The sequence below is a fragment of the Branchiostoma floridae genome, unplaced genomic scaffold, assembly GCF_000003815.2.
Source record: "Branchiostoma floridae strain S238N-H82 unplaced genomic scaffold, Bfl_VNyyK Sc7u5tJ_318, whole genome shotgun sequence".
Taxonomy (NCBI): domain Eukaryota; kingdom Metazoa; phylum Chordata; class Leptocardii; order Amphioxiformes; family Branchiostomatidae; genus Branchiostoma; species Branchiostoma floridae.
The window spans coordinates 89610-104394 of NW_023365802.1; the positions used below are offsets into that span (position 1 = coordinate 89610).

Genomic DNA, 14785 nt, shown 5'->3' on the forward strand with positions numbered 1-14785 from the left:
ATACGATAACATGTTGTTGGAATTCTGAACAAAATTGTGCCTTACGGACTTGTGAAGTGATGTGAGCATCACCTCAACCTTTGTTCCCTGTTACCTGTACTACATAATTTTGGGACTGCGGTAGTTTGAATCAAGTCACTTAGAATAAGCACTGAACTTTCACATTGCCCTGATTATTCCAACTAATACACATAATCTGAATTTATTAATATAAAAAAGGCTAGATATGCTTCAAGTATGCAATTTCACTTTGTTAACTTAATAAGAAAAAGGCTTCAGTGACCTCAAATATCGGACTATGCCTTTTTGAAAACCTGTGTTCAACTAACTTTCATACGCTAGGAACATGCGATAGTTTCAAAGTTCAAACACAATATCTTATTTGGCAAGCGTGAAACGTATATAATAAACACTGTTCTCGATTTTGAACATATACAGGCTTTTAGGAACTGGTGATCCCAGTCTACTGTTGAATTTGGTACAGTTTAAAACAACTCGTACCGCATCTATTTAAGCAGAAGGAGACAAATAGTCCCTTTTTTGCCGTGGGCATTGGCAGGGTTGTACCAATCTGACATTTCGGAGGGGGGATAGGCTTTGCCCGAAGGACATGCACAGAACGAAAACAATAACTACTTAATTTTAATCTTAATACTAGTGCCTATTACCGTTTAATATGCAACGTTTGGATAAATAGATATACGCAACATTTCTTTTCATTGAGTTATTCATTCAAACTTATTAAAATCGTTATTCTTTACTCAGATCTTCACAAAATCTGTACTGTGGCAGATGTTTTGTCTTAAGGAACACACGCACAAAGTCACACACACACACACACACACACACACACACACACACACACACACACACACACACACACACAGAATCACAGACATACAAACACACATATACACTATTGTGAACAGACGAATAATTAAAACCATCCAGCTACTTTTCGTTATGGCGTTTAATACCCTCTCAGAGCCCTTAGAAATCCCAAAATTTAATGCTACAAGTTACTATAATTGCGATGGCTAACCCAAGAAAGCTAAAAAAATTCGGGTTTGTATTTGCATAAAGCACTCATTCACTGAAGTCGAAGATGATGCACTGAATGTAAATAGGACGTACTGGGAGGCTACCAGGGCTACGGAAAGAAAAAAAATTCATCTCTGTGAATTGTGGTCAAATTTAGCAAATGTGTTCAAAAATGTCTTTTTCCGTGGTTACCTTGACTTTATTCGATCTAGATAAAAGTATACTTAGTAAAAACGGTTTTGATATAAAACACCAGGTAACCAAATTCATACCATAATGACTATGCAAACGTCCTGCGTAAGAGTAAAACATCAGGACGACAAGTATTTGGTCCATAAACCGTACTTTATTGCCACCTTGATTAATAGGAGTACAGATAATAGAATAAGTAAGAAAGTCTGCAAATGCGTCTATCCAGATAATGTCAATTTTGCGTGTTTCTCACAATATCATCAACACATCGTTTTCTTCGCTTGTTCTGATGACGTTCTGATGACGTTCTGATGACGATGACCGCATCAAAAGGTAAAGGCCATACGGTTTGGTGGCAACAATTCCTGTTAAATCAATTCATTCACATTCACTTTCAAATCGTTGTTTTTTAAGATATACTGTTAGATGATCGTATCGCATTAAAGTGATGTTATCGTTACCACGTACATCTAAACAGAAACTTTTTGGGAAGACTAAAAAAAAGTTTTCTAATGTCATATATGTCATGCCATAACTAAATGGAAACCAATGTAAGTGAAGTATATATTTTGGTCTTAGGACGACTGGGATAATTACGTGTTATAAAGTAGTAATTTGTTTATTCTGAAAGTTCAAGATGTACTGAAAGTTGGGAAAGCAAAAAAAAACTGTCTACTCATTTTCTGACATTTGACACCCAAAACTTAATGTGCCAATTGTGTACATGTGTTTCAAAATTTGTAACCATCTAGCTGTTTATCAAATAATTCCCCAGAAGGATTTTAATTGTCGAGAGAAAAACAAAACATCGATGCTACAACCTTATCAATGATTATACAGAATAGTCTTGAAGACGCAAAAATGGATACAGCAACCTTGAAAAAGCTAGTACAATGTAAGCAAGTACAGAATGAAATTGACATGAAACTTTATCTTAATTTGTAAGATGTGCTTAAAACTTCGGGGCTCAGACTACAGTGATTTAATGTAAAGGAAGTCAGGAAGCATACGCCTTGTTCATGATGATTTGTCACCATTCTTCAGCCAGAACAACATTGGGGGTCCATGGCGCAAAGGCAACCTACAGGGGTGAACAGTACTGTTTCAATATTAAAATAGTAAAGTGAAGTCGTCAAAATATCATGAATGAGCAACTTTTAGCATTTAGCATTGATAACTTCACACCAAATATAGAAATGCTCATAATAAACTTACAAGTATAAATTATGTTTTTGAGTTGTTGTACATCAAGTATATATGTATGTGATATTGTTTCGTCTAATTGTCACTATAAAAATGTAAGTGTGGTTTTTAGCCATAAAGATTTAGTATGTTATAATGCTCGTACGTGGTGCCAGGTCACGAGGCTTGCGCTCTACATTGGCCCGGATGTTGTTGTCGTCACCATCCTGTTTGGGGAGGATCACTCCAGCATCAGCACCATCCGGCATCATGGCCGCCAAGGCGATCAGCAGGAGAAGAAGCTTCAGGTTTCCCTTCATCTTTCACCTAATGCAAGGTAAAAAGTTATAGTTTACTTATATAAAAGCTTGTTAATTAAGGGTTGTTTTATTTGGTGGTTCTAGCAAAGGACCATGCGTTAAGGGGGCACACACCAGTTTATTTGGGGGTTCAAATGGAGGCGGCACACCCTCAAGTCTAGCGACCATCTCTTCCAGGGAATTATCCTGAAGGAAAATAACTGTATATGGGGTGAGAGGATATGCCTTCAGCTACAAGACCAACTGAGTTTCGATCCTTCAACTTCTCTAAGTTTGAAAAATTATAGGGAAAAAACATTATTTTCATGTCAAAAATGATGCACAAAATCGGGCATTTTCGCATTGGATAAAACAGATGAAGAAGATTTTTCCGGCAAGCACGACTGATACTGCCAGAAAGAGGAAAATCTAAAGACTAATCCAGCCAATTATAAAGAAAATTCTAGTACTACAGTTTTTTTAATCATCCACGGCGCGCGGCATTGCAACTTTGCTTGACACAGCGCTTCAAAGGTAAATCTAGGTCACCGACCTCTTTACATTCAGGCGTAGGGATATCGCGGAAGCAACGCGCGGACCAAAACACAATTTGCACCAAAAACACACCATTTCCTACGCTTTTCAGCCATGTAACCGTTTAATGTCATTTCGCAGGAAATACTGAGAAATGTCAACTCAAACATGGGCCCTCGGAAGCCTTTCGTTACTTTTTGGTCGCGGACTACCACGAACCCCGGTCGCGGAAGAACTGGGGTGTGCACCGTTATGACACCATATACGGGTCATTAACCTTATTATCATATAGCCTTCCCAAACTCGCAAACTACTGTATGACGTAAGATATCCCTGCCTTGGTGGGTGTGAATTCCTTTGTCGAATTTCTAAATATTTGTCCTTTGGTACATACATCTGTAAGGAGATTACAGATTGTATTTTGAAACAAAAATTTCCACAGAAAATTTTGGAAACATTGTAGTCTTGGCATGTCAAGCCTTTTCAAATTTTTAGTCTTACGTTGCTGTTTTTATGATCATTCCTCCCTGCAGGGTCTGATCTTTCCTCCATGCTATGTGCTATTCTGATTGGCTACTTTACTGTCTATCGCTTCTTCTTATCGGTTAATGAGAACAGAATCAACACCGGTTTTGATTTTGTTTAACACCTGCCTGGCTGGAATCTATGTGTAGCAGCTTCATAACCAACATGGAATGGGCCTTCTGATTGGTCCGCGGCGCCTGGCTATATGATAATAACACATCAAGCGATTGTTGAAAATATATACCTAGCAAACGTCCACAACGACGGTTAGGCATCCAGGTACAGATAAACTCGACATAAAAGTTACTCAAGCAATTTACAAAGTTTTGTTGACGGCCATACCTTTAGGCAAAATTTGTTGTCTTTCGTCAGTGACTTTATACTTCACGTTTTTATTTTATTGCCTTATGGTCAATGTGTCGCAATGTGGATATGTTACACTTCAGACAGATTTGGAGTTACTAATTGCATTACGTGTCATGATGGTAACATCAGGCCTGACGAACCTGATTTAGAAAAAAAATAGATTATTACAGTTGACATGCGGCTTTTCTTTCTCGTTGAATGCACTTCTGAAATTATTGTTTTTCTGTTAAAGTCATGGCAATCCCATTAAGCATATTCACTAATTATTCTTATTACTAGCCTTGGAATGTGGACAAGTTTTGTATTTGAAAAAAAATATGATGTAGAAAACCAGATTTACTTGAAAATATTGTCCACGTGGGGGTATATTTTTTAAAGCCGTCATTCCCAGGGGTGAGTTTGATACTGCCTTATAATATCAGACAGAAATGTTAGAGGTAGTAGGGTGCTGAGTCACCGTGGACTCACTTCTACATGAATGAGGCCAAATCGGTCCATTCCCTCAGGCCTATTGTGAGTCAAACGACTGGCATGTCAAGGTTTCACCTTTGGCATAGGTTTGGCGAGAAGCTTGCTTACGTGTCGCAGTATGGCTTTATTTTCAGTTACAGCATGACTTGGCTCAATTACGAGGTCGAGGTAAAAGCTAAATGCGATTGGTCTCATTGGAAGGTCATTCCTTTTTAAAATAAGCTAAAATTCGGAGAGAAAATAGCTTGTCATAATACCACTGGCATTCTGATTTGCCTCACTCATACGTACTACTTTGTAGTGTTGTCACGTATTTTTACACAAACTGCAGCATAGCTAGATTACAATCTCTAAGACGTTTTCGTACCACAGCCCCCACCCCACCCCCTCCATTGTACTTTGGAACATTTTGCATTTTTGAAAACTAGAAGAATTCATTCAGGGACGGCTTCTATTAGAACTCTGTCTTCCCTGGTGGCTTTACATATTACTAGGAGGCAGTAGTATTACTTTTGACATATGCGTGAAAAAAACCTTTTATGTGACTATTCAAACGCTGTTCTCAACTTCATTCCTTTACCTAGAATCTATATAGAAAATATTTCCCCACCTGTGAGACAAAATTCGCGACAACGTAAGAGGTCTTCAAATCTGTAGTGCTGATCAGAGTCCCGCCCTGTCTCTAAAAGCCGTCTAACCGGTCCAACCGTCAGTACTTTGCGACAAGTGTCAAAGGTAACAACCACTGACGTCAACAGTGTTCGGCCTTTGGGATTTCGATAGTTAAGGACCACAAGGTCACTGATATTGACGCAAAAAACTATAGTAGAGTGCCGTTTTCAAGCTGGACAAACTAATATGTTGAAATCGAGTATAACCTACAAAATAAGTAAAAATAACAAAACAATATCGTTTTGGAAAAAAAAGACCTCTTTAAAGTGGGGCCATGCGGAGCCCTGCGGAATTGCAGTCGACTCACCAAGACAGTCAGCTGTTAAGGTTATGCGTATTGAATGATACATAGAATTGGCAAACATCATGGTTTTATACATACACTCAAGTGATTGGGTATAAAACAAGGTCCTTTTTTATAAAATAAGTTAAAATTCAGAAAGAAAAGAGCTTGCTATTAAACTACTGGCATTATGTTTTGACTCGCTCACGTACTACTTTGTAGTATGGTCACGTACTTTCACACAAACTACAGCATAGCTAGAATACGGTGGCTATGACTTAGCCCACTAATGTATGCCTCGCCTTGAAACCTTTTCGCATCCCCCCACCCATTACACTGCCCCGAAAACATTTTAGTAACTTTTTTCAGTCAGAAAAGCCTCTTGTTAGAACTCTGTCTGCCCAGGTCGTTTTACATATCATTAGGAGAGAGCAGTAATACTTTCTCCGCATGGGTGTCAAAACGTTTTATGTAACTTTTCAAACCCTTTTCACAGCGAAAAAAGACAGCCTCCTTTCTTCACATAGAATTCATACAGTAAATATTTGCCCACCTGTGAGACAAAAATGTCGACAAGGTTAGAGATCTTCAAGCTTGTAGTGCTGTTTAGAGTCCCACCCTGTCTGTAAAAGCTGTCTAACCGGTCCACCCGTCCCTTCACGTGACTTTTTGACAAGTGTCAAAGTTAACCACTGACGTAAACGTTACAGTAACAGCACACAGTTTTCGGTCTATGAGATTTTGATAGTTACCGACAACAAGGTGACTGATATCGACGAAAAAAAAATATAATGCATTTTTAAATTAGACAAACTGGACAAAAATTACCGGTTTGAAAAACGATTACGCCATATTTTAAGTGGGGTCATGCGGGCACTGCGGAATTGCAACCGACTGACAGACGCAGTAAGCTGTAAAGGTGTATTGATACACAGAATGGACAAACATTGTTATCTTATACATACTATCTGAAAGTCGGCACATTATGCTTTTATATAAGTTGATGCCCCTACTGCCTTTCACGTAAGAGTGTTTACAGACGCATCCAGATTTCGACCGCACTTCTTTTTACCCCTACATCATAGACATTGGGGTCGCGGAAAAATACTGTGTTCTGCGACCTTACCGCAATGAGGTAAGCTGGCGGACCGATAGTTGCAGCCCGCTGACGGGTCATAAATCCCAGCCAGAGATTGGGTAAACAGAGGTCAATGCAAGGTCACATACAACGACTTGTGGAAAGATGACTATCACTTGTCTGCTTATATGTAGATAAGGTCCTTGAGATTATTGATGGATCGAGAACAAACATGTGATATGTAACTTTCGTAAAAATAAGATAAAAAGCTTTTTAATTGACTATATTAGACAAAAAAGCATACGAAAGACGAAAAGATCTTTTACCCTTAGAGTAATATTTAGTGACAATAGGAAAAACAAGATGAACTAGAAAGGCTCGAAATTCGGTATACTAGTATTTACCTATCCCGCTCTTAATGCGACAGTGGACTTGTCCAAATCACCCCTGCGCTTTTAACAGTATATTCTCCCCAAAAGTAAACAAATGTGAATTAATTACGGTCCAAAACAGGGCGTACCGAAGAAGCCACTTATAGAGGAATGTACTCTTCCACAGGAGCTCCTATGCTTGACTTATTGGTTATTGTAATCGCCAGTTCCTATTTTTCCAAAAGAGAAAAAAATAAATATTGTGAAGCCATTTAACTATTTCCAGTACGATAACTAGCTAGGTCTAAGTACTGTTATAATCTCCTTATGATGTGAGTAGATTATAGTATATAGTAGAATATTGCGATAAACCTTATTTTATTAAAAAAGCACAAGTTTCGATAATTTTAAACAAGCAGGTGCTTGTGTAAATTGTTTGTCTTCTTCAAGCTGAAAACTTCATCTTCTTTTAGTATTGTTTGAGCCCTTATCTTTATTCTAGACGTTTTTTTTTATTTTTAAAAGAAATTTAACGCGCCTGAAGTCAGATGTCACTTAGTTGCACTAAGTCTAGCAATTATATTTTATGAACTATAAAGGCCGCGGCATTTGCTCGTGAGCAAATACGGTAAATTTCAATACATCCGATCCCAATGCAAAAATGCTCTCTTCCACATTACCCTTTTGCAGAAATTGACCTATCCCCAAACATCATGACACTGCAAGTGGTTTTTAAAAAGCCCCACACTCCTCAGGACATGACTGGACTCTTCCGGAACACCCCTACCTATGCAAAATGTATGTGTGTTTATTTATTTGTGTGACTGCACATTTGTATAGGTTCATCACAGAGGAATTTTGCAAGTCCATTTGTCTGATAGTATTCTGGATTGTAAAATAGTTCTTTCGGATCGAAAGCGTCACCTAGCATCATTTACCACAACTGCAAATTATTTCGTCATGCCCAATGACTATTGTTAGTCTTTCAATGTTATTTTTTAATCTTTAATACGATAAATCAAACCACACACAAGAAAATTGTAGAAACGAAACGTTATTATTTTCCATACAAATCATTTAACATCGAGGACAGTAAATGTTGTATTGAAGCTATCCAAAATATGACACCTGAATCACTATCACAATGAGTTCATACGGATTTTCACGATAACCCCTGTTTTAGAACATCAGGATTCCCTGTATGGATCAAAATTGCTCCCATCAGTTCAAGGCGCTATTGCAGGAAAATCAAAGATAGCTGCCAGAACAATAAGAATCGCTAGGGGGCATCAATGACACGTGCCGACACAAACACACGCAAAAAAACGAATTTACTCTGGAAGAAGTCGCACATACTCTATTGATTCAGTTAAAATTAGAATAGAGTGAAACCTAAATGTTTTGAGAGAAAAATATTACAGTAATCTATTTATGGAGAGACCCAGGCTTTGAAATACGTGTCATTTTTTTCACCAAATGAAATGAAGTAATAAGACTTGTTTCGAATTTTCATAGAAACAAGTCTTATTACTGAATAGACGGAGAACCGGGAAGATTTTAAAGTCATAAAGGATTGTGGTGAGGGAAGTTGTATCTTATTACATATATTGATGAATGCACTGATTTCCATGGACTTTTCTTAGCATACGAGGTATCAAGTGCACATGCAACGACAAAGATGTAGCATTAGTTCTTACCGCTAACCTGTCCCTTGACCGGGGGTGGTCGTGGGGGCGCTTTATATTTAGTTATATTATAGGAGTAAGATAGCAGCACTGTACTCAAGTGTAAGCTTAAATTTTATTGACCAAAGCACCATGTTGAAATACATTCTAGCCGAACACATGTCAAATTATTTAGGGGCACTAACCGATATAATTTGTACAGAACATATAAGCTCATTTTATGTTACATAAACTATTGCCTACGGTGTGTGAAGTTCTACCTTCATCAGAGAAAATAATTAACTTAAATTGTATGTTCCAGGTGAAAATTATTTCCATCTAAAACAAGATTGATAGTACTTGTATTTAAAGAAAAAAATTGTATGAAGACCAAGGCATTTCAAACTATTATATGACTTATTTTCATTTCTATGCTAACTAAAGCTAGTTTGTATAACAAAAACTATCGCCTCCTTGGCTTTATCAGACCACTATAGATTCCTCAAAACTATCCAACTATGAAAACAAATTTCTTCTCAATGCTATTCTAAAAGTTGCGACCAGTTAGTGATACATTTACAAAAAACTTCATAGCAGAACAACAATTTTTAAGCCAAGTGGAGCGTACTTACGTAGAGCCTTTACATATAAAGCGTAAACATGACATATAACGTTATGAGGGTAAAGTCTTGGTGGAATCGCCAATTCTTTCGGTTATACCCCTGTCACATTATCCACGATCTTGAGGCGTATGTCGATGGAAGATTGGCGATATTTAAGATAGACAGAGGGATGCGCGTATTGTTCACCTAAAAACCGTCCTTGTACCTTGTACAATTGTTGTGCTATGAATTTATTATTATAAGCGAGGCTCGAGAATCTTCGTCTGATCGATTTTCGCCAAATGTGACAGGGGTATAAAGTTCTAGATAGGATTCTTTGTCGATTGAGATCTCTGTCAGGATCTCCGCCGCTAAAACTGGAGATTCTACTGGTAGAAATCCCAAACGGAACTTATATATTCAAACCTATTGAACCCGCTTAAAATTCATACCATACGTTACTTTTCTAACCCCAGGTCTAACATTGTTATTTTTAGGTTTGTGGTACCTTAATCGCACAAGTTTTGAGGCTTAAGGTAAATATAATGTAGTCATTGTATTTGTATACATATACTTTAATTGTTGTGAGTGTTCATATGTCTTTTAAGATGAGCTGGCGTAACAAACTGCTTGTCACACTCCTCGCACTTGTACGGCTTCTCACCCGTGTGAGTGCGAATGTGTGCCTTCAAATAGGACGGTGAAGAGAACTGCTTTTCACATTCTTCACACTTGTACAGCTTCTCACCCGGGTGAGTGCGCATGTGTACCTTCAGGTCGGACAGCGAAACGAACTGTTTGTCACATTCTTCACAGTGGTGAGGCTTCTCACCTGTGTGAGCCCGCATAATATGTGTCTTCAGGGTCGACGAACTAGTGAACTGTGTACCACACCGCTCACAACTGTAAGGTTTCTCACCCGTGTGGGTTCGCATATGTGCCTTCAGATGGGACATCGAAGTGAACTGCTTGCTACACTCCTCACACGTGTACGGCTTCTCACCCGTGTGAGTGCGCATATGCAACTTCAGGCTGGACCGCGTAGCGAACCGTTTATCACACTCCTCACAATTGTACGGCTTCTCACCCGTGTGAGTGCTCATGTGGAACTTCAGTTGACTCAAGGTAACGAACTGCTTGCTACACTCCTCACATTTGTATGGTTTCTCGCCTGTGTGTACCCGTGTATGTACAAGTAGGCCCTCTAAGGTAGTGGACTGCTTTCCGCACTCCTCACATGTATAAGGCTTCTCACCGGTGTGAGTCCGCATGTGAACCTTCAAATGACTCGACTGACGAAAACGCTTCTTGCACTTGTCACACTGATACGGTTTTGCGCCCGAGTGAGTCGCCATATGCGTCTTCAAGTGAGGACGCTGACTAAACTGATTGCCGCATACTTCACATTTGAACGGTTTTTCTCCATTGTGATTTCTGACGTGTATCTTTAGGGAATCAATGTGAGCAAAGCGTTTCTTGCATATCTCACACTGGTACGGTTTTTCACCGGTGTGAGTCCGCATATGTGTCTTTAGATTGGTTATCGTGTTGAATTGCCGGTCGCACTCCTCACACTTGTAGGGCGTCTCGCCAGTGTGAGTACGCATGTGTCTCTGTAGGCCACCACTCTGACGGAACGTCTTGCCGCACTCCTCACACCTGTAGGATTTTTCACCGGTATGAGTTTTCATGTGTTTCGTCAGATAATTCCGTTTACCGAACTCCCTGTCACACTCGTTGCACTTGTGTGTCCGTGGAGTAGCGCTTCCATTACCAACCTTTTCCCTTCCTGGTGTCCGGTGGAGAACTTTTGCTGTTTCCATGTTCATTAGCCCCTGTGATTTGTACCTGCAGAAATGATACAAGTAGTTACTAATTTGTGTACTCAGGGCTCATTAAAAACCGTCCTAGTGGCAATATTTTTGTTTCCAGGTAAATAAAAATGAAATAAAACTCAAGATTGCTAATTTGCGATGGTAATCCTGAATTCCCCAGTTAGATTGTTTTAGCCAACAAAATATGTCATATTACATCATAACGTTACCAAAACTACATACGTCATCATACACCTAATAGAACTAATTACATCCGGGGCTCTAAAGAGTTTCTTTAGATGAAAATACCAATTAACCATTTGTCAATCTTGCAGAACGTGATCAGACATCTAGGAGGGAGGGGCGGGGTAACGGATTCAAAAGTATGTCCCGTTCAAACATTTAACCTTAAAAATCGAGTTTCACGGTTTCACCAACCATGTGCGATAACATGCATTTGGGTAATGTGCCAAATATAAAAGCCCTTATACAAAATATTATGCAATGACATTTTATGCAGATCGTCCGATCCCGACGGAACATTCATGTATTATATTAGCAGGGCTCGAAATACCACCTGTATAATTATGCGGGTATAATTGGAGCTGTGCAGGTATTTCTGGTGTCTACCTGCACCTAACCTGCATTGGTCCATCTACTGGGCTTATATATACATGTTTCATGATGTGGTCTTTACTTACTGCATTGACTTATCAACTATGGAGTATGACAGAAATGATGGCGATGGTGTCTGAACAGATTTTAATATGATCAATACTTCCTAAATTCTGAGCGGTACAGGTGAAAGTTGTCTGGTGCAGGTAATTTGCAATGTTACCTGCAAAAAATGTATTTCGAGCCCTGATCAGAAATTGTCAAAATTGAACTGTTCAAAAATTATGACTGTTCAATTTTAACATATTGCCCATATTTCACCGCGCATGCATTGTATGTTGGAACCTTGAACCGCCATATTCTGTCAGCAATTATTACATCTATTAAGACCAGAGCTTATTGCACGTAGAGTTGCAAAAGCGTGTTTCGAGAAGTATCTACAACAAAAAAATGACCTTCGAACGTGAATAGAATTATGAAAATTACTATCAAATATTCATTAGTTTTTTGGCAAACAAAGGGACGGGGTTCTTTAGTTTCCAGGGTTTGTGTTGTCTTCATTTTTCTAATCACGGTAAATGTTTCTGTAAGTAAATCTGAAGAACAAATTGACTAATTTGAACAACGAATTTTTGTCACAGAAAAATGTCTAACTCGGAAGACTGCGTGGCTTTTCGGATTCAAAACAATAGATATAGACAGAGGCATTCAAGTGCCTGGGGTAGCTGTCCAACTCTCACATTACAGAAAACAGTTGGGAATTTCAGTAAAACAAAATAAGGGATTCTAGGTTTCGGGGAGAGCGTAGCAAGTTCAGGTATGGTGTAAGTCAACAAAGCGATACCATCAGCTAAAACTATACAAGGGTGATCAGCAGATTAATATTACGGCTACATCAATGTGCTACGGGGCCTCAGTATCACGTTAGTTGTATTTATCTTGTATTGTCAAATCTAGGTCTCCGCTTATAGAATTCTTTTGTTGTAGCCATGACGGGAAACCTTTGTACCAAAAAAGCGTTTGCTATTCACAACCTGCATACCGAGGAAACCTATACACAATGACCTGGAAACACGTCTTTTGCATAATAATGACCATCGGAATTGACATCTGTCGCGCTTCTGAATACATCCAGCAAGGACATTATATACAACTCCCTTGCTTCCAGACAGAAAAAAAAGACATTCTTCATTTAGATAGATAAGCATTTCACACAGTCAAGTTTCATTAAATGTTGCTAAATTTTGAAAGGTTACACTATGTCCTAAAACACAAGAAAGTAGTCTAAGGTTTGAGAAATTTGAGCATAGGCAAAACAAAAGAGGCAAAATCCAATTGTGTATCTTTTCCACGACTCCAAATCTTTTAAAAGCACATTCCTGACAAGAATCAATGCGTTAATCTACTAGTCATAACCAATACTCTCCTAACACAGGATATAGGACATTTTTTTTACACATTCAACAAGTAGGTACTTACTCGGGTACTGGTAGTGTAAAAGAAGTCTCCTGTATCATATATTCTACAAACCCAATTGAAATCATTTTCGGAAATATCCTAATATAGCTAATGCAGGCTTTTCATTTGACGTCATCTGCGCCATGTTGCATTACAGTGTTCGTCTGTAAAACACACGAAGATGGCAGTGCTTAAGCCATATATTCGCCAACATTGTCTCCAGGAGATTTAAATTATAATTATCGTGACGTAAATGCGAAGCCTGTATAGGTAAAACTTTGACGTATTCAAAAGCACTCATGCTGGTCGGGGGTATGTTGCCTGGTAAAACTCGTACATCGTGTGCAAAACATAACAATGTACGTGCTGTCTTGCGCTAACAGAGTAAAATTTGTCTGCGTTCTAAAGAGGTAATACGACACACTAGACGTTAAAGGGAACTTCACCTTACCTTCTGAATATCAGCGATGACGACGACCTCCCTGTCCCTGTCTGAAAAGAGAGTCCACACACAGCTAGGGTCGGAGCTTGTACCAAGCGAATCCTCGGTCACCGTTTCGTAGAACCCGGATTAAATACCGTGACCAATCAGGGCTCGCCTCTCAGACAACCATGCCACATGTCCACCAATACTGAATGCAGACTACAATGAGATCAGACAAAATACGCCATTGGTGTAGGGAACATTTCAGTATTTAGAGTGCCTATTCTTAACAATGGGAATCATGTCAGAAAGATGCTCGTGTCAAAAATCACCTACCTGAGTTTTAGAACATGAAAAACTCACATTGGCACGGTTGTCCGGCCTCTCAAGTATAATTTGACGACAAAACAAGGAAAAATTCCGGCAGAATGATACGGTTTCAAAACATAGGTGGTGACCTTTTCATCCATTTTCACTGCCTTTAAACAACACCAAAACACCAAACTTCTAAAGCCCTCTGCAACCACAAATGTTGCTGAAAATCTCAACACAATCTAGCGGTTACGACCATTACCTGTATTATACACCTTCAAAATCCAAACATATCCCAAGAAAAACATTTCTACAGGCACTTTTGCCAAGGATACCTAATCATGCAGGCTGAAAGAAGGCCATCTGCGCGTTTCTGGAAATACTAAAATTTGCCCTGTAAGATACGACACATACAGACACATGAAAAAACACACTTAGATCTAATGTACGGTTCATATTCGTTAGTTAAAGTAATTTCTGTTCCTTACCGCGACTGTTTCAGACACTGGGTTAAGGGTAGCCTATCATAATCTCACAGTGGCAAGCTGACTCCTTTTGCCAGCTATACTCCTTAGCCACCCTTCATACTATCTAATACCACTGGTGACTCTACCTGGATAATACCAAGGTACCGATCTACTGAATATCTCTCGCTTAAGTTTAAACACAGCCTGTATCGAACAAGCTGGTACGTTAAAGGGACAATTTCTCTAACAACATGTGATAGAAATACATGGAAATTCGATTAACAAAAAGAGAGGTAGTAGACTTGCTTAATAAACAATACACATAACAGTTCTCCTGGCAGCATTACAATGATGAATCTTACAAATAGCAAAGTTTGTAAACAAAATGTTAAAATAATGGTTCATTGATGAAATT

General features: G+C 38.9%; 1 protein-coding gene across 5 annotated transcripts; it reads right to left on the reverse strand.

The window, feature by feature from the left end:
* Positions 1-1367: 1367 nt before the first annotated feature.
* Positions 1368-13809, reverse strand: LOC118408660 (zinc finger protein 431-like). Of its 5 annotated transcripts, XR_004830333.1 has the most exons (4): positions 13619-13760; positions 11059-11128; positions 2582-2742; positions 1368-2314 (listed from the first exon to the last, which is right to left on the reverse strand). XR_004830333.1 is itself a non-coding variant. In XM_035809515.1 (3 exons), exons 2-3 carry the CDS (start codon positions 11107-11109, stop codon positions 9790-9792), a joined length of 1287 nt encoding a protein of 428 aa, XP_035665408.1. In that variant the 5' UTR covers positions 11110-11128; positions 13619-13808; the 3' UTR covers positions 8796-9789. The 5 variants fall into 5 exon arrangements, 2 of the variants coding, with proteins under 2 accessions (XP_035665408.1, XP_035665409.1); XR_004830332.1 differs by lacking the exons at positions 11059-11128; positions 13619-13760 and adding an exon at positions 6119-6242; XR_004830331.1 differs by lacking the exons at positions 11059-11128; positions 13619-13760 and adding an exon at positions 5221-5369.
* Positions 13810-14785: the final 976 nt, after the last annotated feature.